The 17,207-nt window shown below is 37.0% G+C and overlaps 9 protein-coding genes across 9 annotated transcripts; 6 read left to right on the top strand and 3 right to left on the bottom strand.

The window, feature by feature from the left end:
* Positions 1-619: 619 nt before the first annotated feature.
* Positions 620-2,518, top strand: RSC9 (uncharacterized protein; the record flags this gene model as incomplete). Its single annotated transcript, XM_043191044.1, has 1 exon — positions 620-2,518. One exon carries the CDS (start codon positions 620-622, stop codon positions 2,516-2,518), a length of 1,899 nt encoding a protein of 632 aa, XP_043051721.1.
* A 25-nt stretch (positions 2,519-2,543) lies between these two features.
* On the top strand, positions 2,544-2,982 carry KQ657_000187 (uncharacterized protein; the record flags this gene model as incomplete). Its single annotated transcript, XM_043191043.1, has 2 exons — positions 2,544-2,548; positions 2,790-2,982. 2 exons carry the CDS (start codon positions 2,544-2,546, stop codon positions 2,980-2,982), a joined length of 198 nt encoding a protein of 65 aa, XP_043051720.1.
* Positions 2,983-3,055: 73 nt separating this feature from the next.
* Positions 3,056-3,790, bottom strand: KQ657_000186 (uncharacterized protein; the record flags this gene model as incomplete). Its single annotated transcript, XM_043191042.1, has 2 exons — positions 3,056-3,630; positions 3,787-3,790. 2 exons carry the CDS (start codon positions 3,788-3,790, stop codon positions 3,056-3,058), a joined length of 579 nt encoding a protein of 192 aa, XP_043051719.1.
* Positions 3,791-3,938: 148 nt separating this feature from the next.
* Positions 3,939-4,403, bottom strand: HPA2 (D-amino-acid N-acetyltransferase; the record flags this gene model as incomplete). The annotated part of the gene is made up of 1 exon (XM_043191041.1): positions 3,939-4,403. One exon carries the CDS (start codon positions 4,401-4,403, stop codon positions 3,939-3,941), a length of 465 nt encoding a protein of 154 aa, XP_043051718.1.
* Positions 4,404-4,776: 373 nt separating this feature from the next.
* On the bottom strand, positions 4,777-6,918 carry MNN2 (alpha-mannosyltransferase; the record flags this gene model as incomplete). Its single annotated transcript, XM_043191040.1, has 1 exon — positions 4,777-6,918. The coding sequence occupies one exon, from the start codon at positions 6,916-6,918 to the stop codon at positions 4,777-4,779; it is 2,142 nt and encodes a 713-aa protein (XP_043051717.1).
* Positions 6,919-8,438: 1,520 nt separating this feature from the next.
* Positions 8,439-10,049, top strand: KQ657_000183 (uncharacterized protein; the record flags this gene model as incomplete). Its single annotated transcript, XM_043191039.1, has 1 exon — positions 8,439-10,049. One exon carries the CDS (start codon positions 8,439-8,441, stop codon positions 10,047-10,049), a length of 1,611 nt encoding a protein of 536 aa, XP_043051716.1.
* A 1,603-nt stretch (positions 10,050-11,652) lies between these two features.
* Positions 11,653-14,124, top strand: KQ657_000182 (uncharacterized protein; the record flags this gene model as incomplete). Its single annotated transcript, XM_043191038.1, has 1 exon — positions 11,653-14,124. The coding sequence occupies one exon, from the start codon at positions 11,653-11,655 to the stop codon at positions 14,122-14,124; it is 2,472 nt and encodes an 823-aa protein (XP_043051715.1).
* Positions 14,125-14,326: 202 nt separating this feature from the next.
* MID1 (Mid1p) lies at positions 14,327-15,830 on the top strand (the record flags this gene model as incomplete). Its single annotated transcript, XM_043191037.1, has 2 exons — positions 14,327-14,331; positions 14,420-15,830. 2 exons carry the CDS (start codon positions 14,327-14,329, stop codon positions 15,828-15,830), a joined length of 1,416 nt encoding a protein of 471 aa, XP_043051714.1.
* A 143-nt stretch (positions 15,831-15,973) lies between these two features.
* Positions 15,974-17,056, top strand: RFC3 (replication factor C subunit 3; the record flags this gene model as incomplete). The annotated part of the gene is made up of 2 exons (XM_043191036.1): positions 15,974-16,005; positions 16,069-17,056. The coding sequence occupies 2 exons, from the start codon at positions 15,974-15,976 to the stop codon at positions 17,054-17,056; spliced, it is 1,020 nt and encodes a 339-aa protein (XP_043051713.1).
* Positions 17,057-17,207: the final 151 nt, after the last annotated feature.

The raw sequence follows: 17,207 nt of genomic DNA, 5'->3' as shown, positions 1-17,207 counted from the left end.
ATCTCGGGGTAAAAAAGATAAAGGATAAGCGCGGAAGTACTTACCAAACCAGGAACTAATTGTTACTAGTACACGACGAAGGTCATCAGAGGATATCATGGTTTGGTTGACCTCACCTAGTTAACAGGTAGCTCATATCCAAAATAATCGAAGTATATAACATCAGACTTATTTTGAGCGAAGGAAAGAGATGGTAGAATGCTCTTCTAGCATGTCTTCTGATGCGACATAATTATATTTCTACTCATACTCCCTGAATTTCGCATAAATAGGATGAGTTTTCCTAAAAAGTATTTGACGTGTAGTTTCTACATTTTGGGAAAAGATCGTAGTTTAGAAAGAAGATACTTCTTATTAATGCGCTCCCTCAATTCTACAAAGTCAAAAAGATGCCTTACTCCACACTCTATAAGCATGTTAAGGTGCAGCACGGGAAGAGTCTTCTTGTTGGAACTTTGGAAAACTATAACTCCTTAGTGCGCATAAAGTAGTGCACGACACAAAGATGCGAGTTCTGTTGAAAAAGTCGAAGATGCCAAATCTACGACGCCTAAACATTCAAACCAGTATAAATTTGGGCTGCAATTCAAATAAACAGGAATTGTTCGGGACAATCAAGATGACTGAATCCGTGTTAAATCCAATAAGTATATCTCAATACAAACGAGTATTAACCTCCTCTAACAATAACGGTTATGGTGGTGCTAATGTTTTCCGAAACCTGACAACAACAATCGGATCTGGTCACCATGGAACATCTGTATTGAATCGGATAATAATGTCCTTACAATCAGGCTTAGATAGTGAAGTGAGTTGGGCGTTGTCATATATGACACAGGTATCTTGTACAGAACCTCTTTCTATTGAGTTAGAAGTGTTACCTTATTTGGGAACTGAACTTATAAAGTATTTTGTCAAACCCTTTCAATTAATTATCGAAAATAAGGCTAAAGATGTCACCCATAAGCAACTTGCATTGAGTTTAGACTCATTGTTGACTTTAAGAAACTTAGCTCAAGATTTGGGCAATCAACAATGGCTTTCACAGGTTAAAACATTGAAAAAGAGCATTGTTGAAGTGTTGAAGTTCTTTATTCATTGGTTCTACCAACCATATAAACGAGATTTTTGTATGGTTCAATTTGACAATTTATTCAGAGAGGGTTTTGCATACTTGATCGATTTACTAGAACCATTGAGTTGTTATTATATTGATAACTCTAAAACAGATCCATTATTTGCTCAATTATTATTGACTGCGACACTTACTAATGACAAATTTCTCTTGGTGAACATCTTAAACTGCCTATCTCATTTATTGATTATAAAGGATGGTTTTAACAGCTCACCTGAAGAGAATAAAACGGAATACAACGAGACCGAGGATTCTACTCCTAAGGATATTAAAGTACTAAATAATGTCATAGACACCATACAAGAATCACATTTGCAGAAATTTGTCGAATTGCTTTTGGTAAATGACGATGAATTAACTACAGCAGTATTTGGATTTCTCAAGCAATATTTATTATCAGAAGCCCCACATCCACAATATTCTAATTCCATCAAAAAAAGCCAACAAGCAAGATTACGGAAGCTTTTACAACTAAGTTCTACCAAATCTAATTTTTCAATTTTAGCTAAACAATTACCTTTGATATTATTGTCAAGTTTACCCTTAAGCGACCCTAATAACATAAGCAAAATGCCTCCTACTTTCTTGTCTAAGAGATCACAATATATCAGTGTTCCAAACACAGTACCAACCTTACCAGCAGACTTATTCAATGTTATAGTCAGGCTTCCTGAACCTCTTAGAGCTACTACATGGTTAAGATGTTGTTACGAACCAATATACGACTTCAATGTTAAAACAATTGATCCCAATGTTATTCCTGGGGAAGTGACTCAAATTTCTTTGTGGAAAGCGTACGAGAAGCAGTTTGAAGATGTTTGGCAAGATAAGGAGAAGGTGAATCCTGAATGGCTTCCATTATTGCCAGCACTTGAATTTATTCGTAATGTGAATGCTGCGTTCCCTAACTCCGAAGTTATGCAAATTACAGTCGATAGTCCTGGTCAACCTCCCAAAAAGAAATTCATTATCAAAGGTATTCAACCTAGACAATTTGCAGTTGGAATTGATGATGGAAACTATGAAGCATTTAGACATTTTTCAGATTCAACAACCCAGCAAGGTCTTGAAAGTGGTGAAAGTTTACCAGTGGGCCACGTTGACATGCAAAAGTTCAATATAAACTTAAATAAGGTCAATGATTCTTTGGCTGCAAATGGTACCCAGGTCACAGAAAATGATGTTTCACCTTTGAATCAATCTGCGTTTGATTTATTGGATTTAATGATAACCAATGTATTAGAGACTGAAGATAACGTTGAGGATTTAGAGGCAATTTTCAAATTACATAATTCTCACTGGTTGCCAGAACTTATCTATGCTAACCCTTGTCTTGTGGATATTGGCTTGGTCAAGGGATCGTGGTTCAGGTACTTATTGTAAATGTGGCTGTAAAATTGTTTAGATTATGTTGTAATAATAATAGAATAATACTTGTGAATTATTTTAAGATGGCCATTATTACGTAATAAAAAGTAGATGATATTTTGTAACCATCAATTTCTCAGTGCACCACGACATAAATAATCATTTGATTATTTATGACCGAAAAGATAAAATACATCGATCTTATTTGAATAACTCACAAATATTCAAAAATTATGGCTCAACAGAAACTTCCTTTAGGTGTTAGAATCACTGATGTTATTCACAGAACTACAGTCCTCAGTTTGTTTGGTATTTTCGTAGGTACCATTGGAGCTATTGGTTACAACATGTATGTTAACAGTGACTTTGCTAAGATGAACGACAATAAGTTGACTTTCCTGAAGAGTGATTACGACAAGTTACGTGCTCAACACGAGGAGCAACAGCAACTCGCTGAAAATTCTACAGAATCTAAATAATCATCAAGGGTGAAATTTCATTTTCTTCCATTCTCTTGTATATATCAGTTTAAAACAACCGTCTTCACTTTTATTATACTCTTTGCTTTTTAGTTGTAGAAGCACATGACTCACTGCTACTTCGCTTTTTAGTGTCTAACGATTCTTGAGCCCCTGAACCTATTTTTGATTTTGTTTTCTTTGACTTCTTCAAAGATCGCTTAGAGTGAGAAAGATGTTGTGCTTTGAGTTTCTCGTAGCTATCGTTGTTTACTCCCATTAAGTGAGTATCGCTTAGTGGATTTAGCACTACCATATCGTACTCTCGATTGAAAGGTTTCTCACAAAGGGGACAAGGAAAAGTAGGTACGGAATTCTTGTTTGAAAGTTCATTTATAAACGCATATGACATAACACACCCACAAGATCGTAAATAGCATAAACTCTTATTTGTAGTTCCGGTAACTGGACATTCAATTTGAGAAGTAAGTGGATCCCATGAGATTTTTAAATCAACGAGATCTTGAAGACCTTTGATGTGAGCCATATCATTTTTAGCTGGCTTGGTTGTATCACTTTCCAAACTAGTTTCTTTCTTGGTACGAGCTAAAGCTAATAAATACTCAAGTATTTTCTCCTTTAGGTATAATTTCCCTTTATAATCACTAACTATGGGACTTTTGTATAAGGGTTGACAAGATAGAGCGCATATTCCAAATGCTACCTCTTCATTATCTTTGCGGGATTGTTTTTTAACATTATCGTTCTCCTCTCGTACGCTCCTACCTGTGTTCCGCCGCTTTATTATAGTTCCACCATCATTACCCATAATGCCAGTATTCTTATATCTGTGCAACAGTCTTCTATTTATTTCTTTTAAAGTTAGGAGTACGATTTTCAGATGCGCACACAATTTGTCTTTCAATTACAAGTGGAGAAAATAGACCAGCTATAAAACTATGTAACATAGCCTTAAACTACTTGGAATTTGGTCTTTGGTAAGTCAAGAAACCACTCTTGAATCCAACCTTAGTATATAACATTTGGGCTCTATGGTTTTCAAATTGAGTGTGCCAGTAAACTCTGCAAGCACCAAGCTTATCAGCCTCAGCATACACATACTCTATGAGCTTACGACCAACTCCATGTAATCTGCAATCTGCGCTAACAAACAAATCATTTAAATAAACATAGTCTTCAATTGCCCAAGTTGTTCTGTGGGATAAGTAAGTAGCAAACCCAATAACTTTACCAGTTTTGTCGTCGACAGCAACCCCACACCAAACAGGTTCAGATTCATCAAAGAAACGTTCAAAAGTGTTGTTACTTACAGCTTCAGGTAGTTTTGATTTATAGAACTCAAGATAACCTCCAGGACCAGCCCAAAGATGTAACCATACTTCTTTATCCTTCTTTTCAATTGGTCTAATAGTGACTGACATGGTTTAATTGTACAGTAAACACTCAATTACTTGCTAAAGTTAAAGAATACTTCAATAACTACGTCGTATGCAAAAACATGATCATCCTAGCAGTAATAGTAGGGGGTATTTATAGTTAATATATTGTAGAGTCACATTACTGAGCGGCTGGGACTTCCAAATCGAGATGGTCGACCCCGTATTGTGGCCCTTAGCGGGTTTCCTCGAAAATGGATAGTGAACTCTACCCATAGCATATTACAAATCTTTGTGTCACGAAGGGTCTATGAGGTAACAATCCAACCATTCTTGTCCTTATCTACAGCATACCATTTGAAGCAATAAAAACTTTAACATAATGCTAATTACCGAATCAAGTAGCTCTTCCAGCAATTTATACTTTGACACTTTTCTCCTTGTACTGCTCTTCAACAGTCTCCTTTAACCACTTCAAGTGGGGAATGAACACCTTTTCACATTTAATGCTATTAGCTTCCTCATCTCTCTTAATATAGGATAAGTACTCTCCCATATATTCAGACTTATCAATATTTGGAGTATCATCAATTGGAGATCCAACCTTATCGTAAAAGTTTTTACAGATCCCTTGCGTAAAGAACTGTAAAACTCTCAAGTCAAAATCGTACCCCACATTTTTGTAGATTGATCCATACATTCGAATATGCTCTCCAAGAGTCTTATAAACTAAGTCATTGTTATCAGCTAACCACCCAGGGTAAAATTTGGGGTAAGACAAGTGCATGAAAAGAATATCAACACTGTCATCTGTAGTTTCTAAACATTTGATAGGATCATGATGAGCCAAGGCTTTAGACTGAAATTTATTGGTTTCTTTGTTGACATAACCAGTCCACCTAAAACCCTTAGCTGTTTGATAGTAAGATTGATTCATAACATGAGCAGCTGAAATAAATGTCTCTTTATCACCTTCACCAGCTGACCCTTGAGTCATCAATGGATAATAGAACTTAGGCCCAAAAACATTATAATAAAGACATAACAACAACGTTTTTAAATGAGATGTTTTATTGATTAAAAGCATTCCTGTTTCCGAAGTGGGGTTAGGCAAAGTACCTTCAAAATCATGGAAATGAGAATCTTTAAAAGAATATTGGTCGAGTGGTTTAACATCATCTAGACCAAGTCTCTTAGCTTCAGCATGATCGTATTTGGAATATCTGATCTTCTTTTCGTTGACCTTTACACCTGCAATATCAAAAAATTTAGGATTTGTAGTTCTTGCCCACGCATCGGGCCAAAGAATGAGTCCCTTTTCTTTATAAAGAGTCAGAGAAAACAAATAATCAGGATTTCGGGCAGGGAAATTATCAGAATCCAAATACATAACGTTTTCAAACTTAGAGCTAAGCAATGCTAACATCTTGTATTGGTAACCATTGATACCGTAATCAGCTTTTAAGCTTTTTGTTAAATCATAATCAAATATGTTACATCGAGCATTGTACCTGGGAAGAACAGTATTACAAAATTCTTCATCATAATCTTTCTGAGTAGGAATGAATAATTCAATTGGGTATTCAGCACCAGTTGCCCGTAATTGTCTAATAACAAGATATGACAACCAAGAATACTTATCGCCTCCAATGAGCACATACCCATTAGTCTTTTCATAGTCATTCCAGGACTTATCTCTTTTCAAGGCACTACCAAAGGTATCAGCGGATTGCAATATTTTAGGAATTTGCTCATTGACGTATCTTGTGTGGGAGTCCTTCAACTTATTAAATGTATCTTGAGGAATATCAAGAACATTCTCTAAGTATTCTTTTGAAAAAAGAAAATCCTTATCTCCCGCAAACTTTTCATGCGCCTTCCTGTCTTTGTACTGATCTTTTATAGATTCTGCATCAATCTTATAATTATTGAAATCATTGAAGAATATACTAAGATCTTTAACAGATTTAAGGGAGTTACCCTCCTCCTGAGATTTGAAAGGTTCAGCCTTAGAGCCAGGTCCTTGTTCAGCTCCATTACCTTTGACAGAAGGTTGTTTACCTTTAGGATCATCAGTGTAATTGACCTTCTTAAACTCCTCATCTGTAGAGTCTTCCTGATTTGTATCATTTGACGATTCGTTATCTATGTTAGGCTTGGATTCTTGCTTAGAAGTGTCTGCTTTATTTGGTTCTTCCTTGAAAAGACTTTCCATAGCAGGATTCTCTTTGGCTGGGCTTTCATTACTCGAATGTCCGTTAGAAGGTACTTTCTTCGAGGGCTCTTCATTCGTTAAAGCCTTAGAATTGTCAGCTTCTTGTTTGCTTGGTTTTTCATTTGGAACCGGTTCTTGCTTCACTTGCTCAACCTTAGATATTTTGGGGGGAACAACATTAACGTTCTCTTCGCTGCCTGTGTCTGCCATGAACATCAGCATTGGTTTCATCCAACGTGACGCGGTGCCAGATCTGTCACCAAACGAGTACAGTAACTGGATCACCTCCAACACAAAAAGAACGGCCAATACTATTCTTATCTTACTGGAGAAACGTACAGTCATTATGGATACTACTTGTTTGGATGTTCACCAGGACAATCTACCAAGCCTTTGGTGGTGTCCCCTCTATGTAATTTTACTTCCTTCTGAATTTTAAGCAATCAGAGACTGAGATTTCATGCACACAAAATGGATGTAAAAAAATAGGTCAACGCATTAGAAACACACAAGACGACTTGTAATCAAACCATGAACAACCTACTAGAAATTTACCAACATACTTACTTGGGTGCTACCCCAATGTAATTGTTCTTGCCAGTAATTAGAGCTGACTGTTTTTATTCTAGAATTTGTAGTTACGGAATTAAAGTTTTCGCTGGTATTTTACTACTTTTTTTGAGTTACCAAAATAGTAAAATTGATTAGCCATGGAATAAAGCTTGATTTGAAACCGCTAAAGAGCATCGAGTATAAGTAAGGACACTTGATATGTACAATAGTGTTGCGTGAAGACACAAAATTCAAAAAAAGAGTCTAAAGCAGTGCACCGTACTCTTGACATCAGCATTCCATAATAATTGATGAGAATTGATGAGACAATGTTCCATATATCACAGATCAGAAACTGAATATACTCTCCACGACTTTGAGGTGTATTATATAACTTGCTCCGCTTCTTTAATGCCTTCATCTAAAGTTAACCCTAGACCAAATGAGTATCGTGAATATTTTATTGGTTTCAGTTACATTAGCAAACACAGGATTTAGACCTGATGAATTGAAACAGCTTTCGCAGAATAATCGAATCTTTGTAATGATTTTGCCATTAACGAGAGTTCATAATATTGTTAATATAGTTCTGTCAATATTTTATTATCGGACTTTACAGAAAGCCAATTCTTTGTCAAGCACGGAATAATTGTAATCAAAGCCATTTTAAAGGTCGTACAGAAATCTTATACTCTGTTGAGTAAATCGCGCTATAGAACTCCAGTTTTTCGCCGAACTTGTTAGAAATGTCCACTCCTTGTTAACATTTTTGTTAGTACTTCCTTAAGATTCGAACCCAATATTTAATAATTGGATAGCTTCTATTGAATAAGCCATATTTGTAGTTGGAATAAGGATAGTCTCTAAAATCGTGGAAATGATGTAGCATTTATGGAAGCCTCGGTTTTCTCCGTATGTACTATACGGCTTTGTACCAATTATTTCTCTCTTATCTCATTTCTTATCGGTTTTAACCTTATTAATACGGCCAAGCAGTCGTGTACATGCCATTTTTCGAAATGCTCTCTGAGATTGGCGAGATGCATTGTGAATGAACAGCATCCAGAACAATTGATGGAGTTGACCGACGAAGCTTCCTGTAATAAGCGATCAATCCGTTAAGAGAGGCCCTTCGTTTTTAGTACAAACTGTTAAAGCCGAAGAAGAGCCTTATATAACCTTTTAACTGACGAACTTGCTGAGTTTTATAGGCCCAAGTTTACATCTTATTCCTGGGAAAGATCATTTCTTCTTTGCATTCTTTTCACTCGAGCATAAGAACCTGAATCTTTATCACAATCCATACATAAAGAATGTTGCATAACGAAGTGCCTTTGGCCCGTAGGTTGGTACAGGTTGGTGCTGCCATCTTCTGGTGTTTACTCTCAGGTGGTCCTATTTTTGGATTTGCTGCTTTGAAGCCGGTCTTAATCAATGAAGGTATTTACGAAGACATATGCTACGCAGCAAACTCAACAATGACCGATAACTCAATTTCATCATTTGGCTCTATTGACTACCTTACTACCTTGACACTGAAGGTTGCCGGGTCAGTAATTGGCGTTGAAGGAGCTTCCACTGCCGCATGTACTGCTCAAGATTTGAAATTAAATATGATGTTCACTGTGGGTGCTGTTACTACTAATATTTCAGCTTTAGTCATCGGTAGAATTTTGGATGTGAAGGGTCCAAGAGTTTGTTGTCTCATTGGGTCGTTTTTTTTGTATATTGCATGTGCTGTTTTCATCTTTGCAAAGCAATTATCTCCATACTTTGACCCTTACTTAGTAGGTTATGGTGCTATGGCTTTGGGCGGTCCCTTCTGTTACATGTCTTCTTTTAATTTGTCAAATGCATTTCCTCAATATTCTGGTTCCATTTTAGCTTTAATCACTGGTGCCTTTGATGCGTCTTCAGCAGTTTTCTTGATTTATAAACTCATTTACGTCAAACTGCAAACATGGTTTACATTAGATAAGTTTTTTAAGGCTTATTTATTTGTTCCCACGTTTATTACCCTTTGCCAATTTTTTATCATGTACGGTGATTCGTATAAGGCCGAAGGCTCATTATGTGATGATGCGGGCGAAGACACCGATAATGCTATTGTTAGCACTCCCAATACTATTGCCGAAGTTCTTGACGAAAATACCCATTTAGTTCCTTCAACTTCCCATAAGGGCAGAAGAGATTCCATGGGTGATGCTATTTTAACTCATTATGCCAGTGAAGGCGAAGCTCAATTGATTAAACAAACCGGTGGTATCTTTGGTGTATTACATGGATATTCTGCCTCTTATCAAATCAAGACTCCTTGGTTTGCTCTTATGGCCTTCTATGTTATCTTGCAAATGTTAAGATTGAATTATTTTGTTGCCACTATCCACTCTCAATATGTTTATTTATTCAACTCCATCAAGAAGGCAGATAAAATTAACAAGTACTTTGATATTATGTTGCCATTAGGTGGTGTTATATCCGTTCCATTTGTTGGAATGTTGTTGGATAATTTTAGCACTGAGTTTGTTCTTTTTACTTTGATGGGATCGTCCGTCTTCCTTGGTGTTTGTGGATTGTTAAGACAATGCGTTATCGGGTATATTAACGTCAGTTTATTTGTTGTCTTCAGACCATTGTTCTACACAGTCGTTTCTGATTTCTGCGCTAAGGTGTTTGGGTTCGAAACCTTTGGAACTGTTTATGGTTTAATGATGACTACTTCTGGTGTCTTCAACTACTACCAATCATACTTGGATAAGTTGACTCACACAACTTTTCAAATGAATCCAATTCCAATTAACTTGGTTTTAACGTTGGCAACAGTTGTTTTCGGTGGGTCGTTGTTGGCATTTGTTGTAACACAGATAAAGAAGAGACAAGATGTGGTTAAAGATGGTCATCACCACCATCACCACGAATTATAGGAAGCTGAAGCCTCCACAATTGATATGCAAGAATACTAGCTGCGTAATCATATTTAGGAACAATACAACGTTCTCATCCGTGATATTTAGATACATAATTATATTCTTAGATGACACATTTTTAAATAGTGAAAAGAGTTACTTTATTTAAGATTCATTGACCCGTTCGTTTGGCTTTTTTTTGTAGGATTCTCACTTGGCAGCTTTTGGTTTAATTTGCGTGTGAGTTCTCAATCAAGATGGGTTACCCGCACCCAAACACAAATCACTTTTTATGCCAAGAAAGGTGTTAGAAGAAGGCGAGAAAATTTCAATACTGGTGTGTACGAATATGTAATATCCAAAGAAGATAATAGGTAACTGCAGCTTTTCACTTCTTGTCAACCGGAAAAACCTACCTTCCTTACGCTCATTAGAGTCGAAAAAGCATTTAGGTTAGGTGGCCAGCGTAATCAATTTTTACCGTAAGAAGGAACCCAGTCAAATATAAGTTTGAACTTCTTGAGCACGGCGGCACTCCGATTAAAAAAAACCGACGCCAAAATTTTTGGCCATGTTTAAACGTACGGCTGTAAAAAGCAAAGCGATTCTAAGCAGATTGTAAAAATATGGAAAATGGGGCTGGTGTAGACCCCAGGATACCATGTCAACTATAAATAGCCGATTATCCGTTGCTGAATCCTTGTATTTGATGTAGTTTTGGTACCAAGATATCGGGCAAAGATGTTGGGTTGAAACCCGGGGATTGGGCGGTCGGCAAATTAAATCCTGTTGTAATAGAGATGCACAAACATTCCACCTGCCGACATTGTTATATTTCTCAGCCGAAGCCTCACAAATCAAAACAATTTTGTTTCACTATTTAATAGCACCTAATGTCCAGATCAGGTCACCAACTACTTTAGACATAATACTACAACTTAAGAATAGACCCATTCTTCACATATTTTCCTCTCTATGAAATAGATAGTAAAATTGCTAAAGGCATGGTCTTAAGAATTGGTGAGCATACGGCTATCAACGACCCCCTATATTTTACTTTCCCCCATTATCATTTGAAATTATATTTTTCCATACCAAACTCATACTCACCAATGATTTGTAGCCAATTGTGAATGAGCCCCAACTAACTCATTCAAACAATAGAAGAAATTGAATTAATCATTTATTCTACTCTCTATTAAAACCTATGCGTCTGTAGCGCATTCTGGTCTAAGTGAGGATCTCAAGCCACATGGGCTTTTCTCGCTGTTTGAGTCAAGTTTGCCGATTGATTTCTGTGGTTGCTGTTTTAAGACATCGCACACAAGTTTCATTTTGTAGTCAAGTTAATTCCCTCGTACTATATTCTATTTCGATATTATCTTTTTTCTTCACCATATTGATATCATTTATTGGTGCAATCAGTTAGGTGATCCTCTGGATTGGTACCGTATAATTTCAAATCAAGTTTCCTCTCATACTATTAAACCAGAAGGTGACTTTCATAGTGGAATCGCACAGTATCTTATCGATCCTTCTTTTCCCTTTGAATGCTATTCGCTCTGATCAGTAGCTAAGAAACTTACCAGCACACTCCTATTAAATTAGATACATTTAAACTATGTCTATTAGTTCAGTATCCAATGCAGCCCCATCTGGAATTGCACCGACCATTGCAATAGACAATGACTCAGCCCGTGAGGTTAAGGATGCAGCTGGAGACAACGCTATTGCGGATGAGAATGGCTACTTGGAGAAACACCAACATGATCATGAGGATATTGACGTCTTAGATATGCTTAGAAAAAGGCAGTCAGATTCCTATAGAGATTTAGTTTTACAGATTCCGGCTCGTTTCAATCCCGTGCGTAAGAATTACCGCAAGAGAGTATCCTTTGATACAGTAAACTTGGAATATGATAATGATGCGGATCTCGAAAATCCAACTGAAAGCAGATTACTTGAAGAACTTGCCCAAGAGGAGGCCAAAAGAAGATCTCGATTTGATAATTTGAATGGCTACATGTTTGAATTAGAAAGAGGAAGAGACAGGTCTCTTTCTCCCAATAGAGCTGCGAGCTCTTACGGTAATTCTCCAAATGCAACTTCTCCCCTGCGATTGCTATCTCCTACATTGTCGCCTACTAGAGGTATGGTGGTGAGGTCTCCTCGTGGTAGTGTATTTGGAAGAAATAGCTTGTATCCCACTACACCTATTATAACACAACCAAGTTGTATTCTTACCAAGACTCATAAGGATTTTGATGCTTTGTATAAGGGGAAACTTCCAGGTATGAAACCAGCATTGCCGGGTAGAGTGATCATGGTATACATTAGTGGAAGAAAGCATACATGGGTAGCTCTTGATTGGGTTCTACGAAACTTCGTTGAAAATGGTGATACTGTGGTGATTGTTGGTGTTCTAGGTTCGGTATTGCAAAATCTGATTAGAAACAGAGGATTATTACCAGGGAAAATTATTGCCCAAACCCCAAAAATGAGGTATAAACTCAGAAGCCATCCACAATATACCAAAATTATAACCAGAAACATTTTAAATTATGCCTTTCAAATTCTTAATCCTCACGCAATTGTTCGTGTTATGGCGGACATGACTGCCGGTAAGACGAAAGAAGTTTTGAAGGCAATGTATCTGTTATATACTCCTAATATTGTTGTGACTGGAGGTAAGATATCGACTACCGTGGGAGCTCCTTTGAGATCATGGACATCATCAAAATTAACCGATCGTTTGGTTAAGAATTTCCCACTTCCCGTCATTGTGGTCCCTGCTTTGACAATGGGATATTTTGAAGAGAATTTAAAGAAAGAGTTGGAGTCTAGAGACTTTAATGAACAAGATGAAGAAAAGGCTCAAATACCTAGGAAAAAGTCTGTCAAGAAACTGATAACTGACAGTCAAGGAAACCTATTACCTTGCATAAGGCCCGAGTCTTCGTCAGTCAACGATTGTAATGAGAAAGATGATAATGACCAGAATTCATACAGTAGTTCATCCTCAAGTGACGACGAAGAGGCAAATGGGAGCATTGACGATAACAGTAGCCTTTATGATGGTAGATTATTGCCTAGGCTGGATGAGGATGCATTATCAAAACATTTACAAGCCAAAGTTAGCCAATGCGCACATTCTATAAACGGCGACGATTCAAGGAGTGGGAAAAGTATTACTTCAAGATCCAAGAGAAGTAGTTTTTCATCAAGATCCAAGAGAAGCAGCATGTCATCAAGATCAAGGAAAGGAGAAAATTCCAGTGCGTTTTCTCAGTCAGAATCAGAATCAGAATCAGAGCCAGAATCGGACGATTCCGGATATTCTGATCGTAGTTCGATAGCATCAAGTGGCAGTTATGATTCTTTCAAAGTAATTTCAGATCTTTATCTTGATTATAAGGATGACATCAACGAGGTCCTTCATAAAACTGAGCAAAAACCTTTAACCGCAGACACACTCATCACACAAATAAAAGCCATATCAGATATGTCAGCACAGCTTTGTCGAGAATTCAAAGAAGTAAACCCTTCATTTTCCGGTAAAGGTTCTAAATTAGCAAGAGAAATAACAGGTTCAAATAAGTTTGGTGAAGTTCCATTTAAGACAAAGTCTTTACTTGAACCTGTTCAACCCAAACCAAAATTGGTAAACAGTACCACTACACCAGCTTACTCATTCAAAGAATTACAGAGGAAAATGAAACAACAGCAGCAATTTGATCAACTGCAAGTGTCTCCTCCACCAGAACCAAGCACTTCTTTAACAAAGAAGATGTCCCCACCACAAATCACCATTTCGGAGGTATCGCCCGTTAGATCACCATCACCAAAAACAGCTGCACCTAAGGCAGGTTCTTTGAAATTTGCCGATTCGGTTTCATCAACTAGACCCAGAAAGTCTATCTATTCTACAACATCGAAATTAACAAAGGCATTATCGCATGAAATTGACACAGACAACAGGTTTACACTTGAACCCTCAAAGTCGCATCCTGATTTGACAGTTGTACACAATCAAAGTGTATCCCCAGATAAGGAGAAGAAAAAGAAGAAGAGATTGTTGAAGTTTTGGAAATAGAACATTATGTAGAAAATCACTTAACTTAGACAGCTATATATTCAGTTTTCAACATTCTCATGTAACTGATCCAAGTTTTGAGACCGAAAATTATCCTCGTTGGAAGTTTTCAAGAACATATATAATTGGAGATATCAAATTCTTCATAAGCAAACGTTTCCATCCACTAATTGCCACCTACAATGGGCTATAAAAATCTACTATGGGGTATACTATTGCAAATTGCAGTAGTTGCATGCTTTCAAAAGTACGATATGGTACAACTGTATGATATTCTTGGAAGCATTGATCACAGAGTAACTAATCTAGGAGATAACCTCATTAACAATGCACAAGGGTTGGGAGACTTCATTCCAATTAATTCTACTATTAAACAAGGTAGTATAGAGTTTTTCCTGTTTGATGTCAATTTGACTACTGGTGTGGGTGAATTCTATGAACTTTTAGTCTTCGTCACTGGAAATATTTGCCGGCAACCACCAGGTTTAACCGAAGATGATCCTTCATTACTGGTATATTATTCTTTCAATTATTCTATGATAAATGATCTATCCGTAGCAAAGAGATCAGAATTTAATTATGGATATGTTGAGATGTTGGCAGATCTTCCCTACACATCTGCGCAAAATACCCTGACACTTTATTTGGCAGTCCAAGCCCCAGAAAATACCAACTCATCTGCAACGTGGAAATATGAATTGGGTGCTTCACAAAATGGTCTTGTATTCCAATGGGATGAACGAGATTGGAGCTGTTTAGTTGATGCAGACGATAAATCAGCGTTGATAGTTACTGGGAACTTGACAGGGATTGTGGATTCAAACAAACCGGACGAGTCCCTTTTCTCTGTTTATTTATTTCCTGAAAGTATTCAGGAGGAGCTCAGATTGCTTAATCGAAGTAGATGTGCCGTGTTATCGAGCGACGCTTTACAGATCCCCAATGCTTTTACTTCTAGTTATACCAATAGAACTGGAATGCTTCAAGAGCAGTTTTTTGTGGATGGTCTTAACGACTCTACAACATATGTTGCCTATGTGATTTCGAATTTCGCAACAAACAGTACCGGAGGCGCCTTATATAAGCCATTTGCATTTGAAACCATGTCTCAAGGCTCTTGTGAGTTAATCTACGATTTAGATTTTTGTCTGCAAGTAGCATACAGTGTTGCTTCAAATTCCACTCTCAATGCTACTGGAACTAAGCAATTGTATGATATTTATGCTCAAAATTTGTACACTAACTTTTCCAAAGCACTTCAACAGGTGGCATGCAATACAACAAGTACTTCAGTATTTTCTCCAGTTCGTACATGCGAAGACTGTGCTGAAAGTTATAAGAATTGGCTCTGTTCCATAGCCATACCGAGATGTACAACAGTGAATCATACAGAATATATGCTCCGCGAAGCTGGCACAGGTAGAAATTCATTTATCAAGGATACAGTGGTACCCGAGACGGACTACTATGAAATATTACCTTGTTTGTCCATGTGTTATAGTATGGTTCGTGATTGTCCCGCTGTCTTTGGGTTCGGATGTCCATCTGGTAATAGTACAATTGCATTGTCATACGGTTGGGATTCTAGCGATGATTATCCAACTTGCAACAGCGTGGGAAAACTTACAAGTATGGCACAAGGGCACATGTCAGTGAATTGGGTATCAATGATAGTGATGTTTGCAGTATTGGGTTTAGTTTTATAAACATAGTTATATAGGTATATGGATTTAAGTAATACACTGCATGGAATTTTTAAACTCACGCGTCTTTGAAAAATATAGTTAAAGAATTGAAAGTTACCAAGGTGGTTTATCCCTACAACGGTCATAACTGATCCACCATAAACATGACAGCAGACATACAAAAGAGTTTACCTTGGTATGTTCTTTGAATCATATATATATATAATGAAATTGATCCACGTACTAACGTTTAATATAGGATTGAAAAGTATCGTCCCGATTCTCTTAATGAGGTGTATGGACAAGATGAGATTGTCACCACCGTAAGGAAGTTTGCTCATGAAGGTAGATTACCTCATTTACTCTTCTATGGCCCTCCTGGTACTGGGAAGACGTCTACAATCATAGCTTTGGCCAAGGAGATTTATGGGCCTAACTACAAAAATATGGTATTAGAATTGAATGCTTCTGATGATAGAGGTATTGATGTAGTTAGAAATCAAATCAAAGAATTTGCAAGCACCATGCAAATCTTTAGTAAGGGATTTAAATTAATTATATTGGACGAAGCCGATGCTATGACCAGTGCAGCTCAGAATTCATTAAGACGGATCATAGAAAAATATACAAAGAATACTAGGTTTTGTATCCTTGCAAATTATGCTCATAAATTGAATCCAGCATTATTATCAAGATGCACCAGATTTAGATTCCAACCTATCAATGAAGGGGCTATTAAGGAAAGAATCAAGAATGTGATTATTAAGGAAGAATTACATTTAAGCTCAACCGCTGAAGATGCATTATTAAAATTATCAAAGGGTGACATGAGACGAGCTTTGAACGTATTACAGGCATGTAAAGCTGGACTTTCTGATCCCCAGGACGATATTGATGAGGATATGATATATGAATGCATAGGGGCTCCTCACCCTAAAGATGTCAAATCAGTGTTTCATTCAATTCTCCGAGATGATTGGACTACAGCATATTTGACAATTTCAAAGTTCAGAAATACAAAAGGTCTTGCATTAATTGACCTTATAGCTGGTTTTGTTGAGTTGCTAAACAATTACAAGTTAAATCCTTCTACCAAAATAGCCATATTGAAAGGCCTCAGTGAAATTGAATATGCTATTTCCAAAGGTGGGAATACAAAAGTTCAATCCAGTGCAATAATAGCTACTATCAGGCAAGCTATTGAACTTCAAACAGAAATTCATAAACCCATAGAGGAACCTCTTTGAAACATAATGCAATCCCGACTGCACAGAATACAATCACAAAACGAATTTTGTTGGTATTCTCAAGCCTCAAAATCTCCAAAACTATGTAGACAATACACTGATAATTAAGCATATCATCATTTTACTGATTTAGAACACTGTTTCCTTTCAC

The sequence above is a fragment of the Scheffersomyces spartinae genome, assembly GCF_019049425.1.
Source record: "Scheffersomyces spartinae strain ARV_011 chromosome Unknown scaffold_1, whole genome shotgun sequence".
NCBI classification, from domain to species: domain Eukaryota; kingdom Fungi; phylum Ascomycota; class Pichiomycetes; order Serinales; family Debaryomycetaceae; genus Lizanozyma; species Lizanozyma spartinae.
Note: the sequence above shows the minus strand (reverse complement) of the source record. Positions and strands in the feature narration are given on the sequence as shown.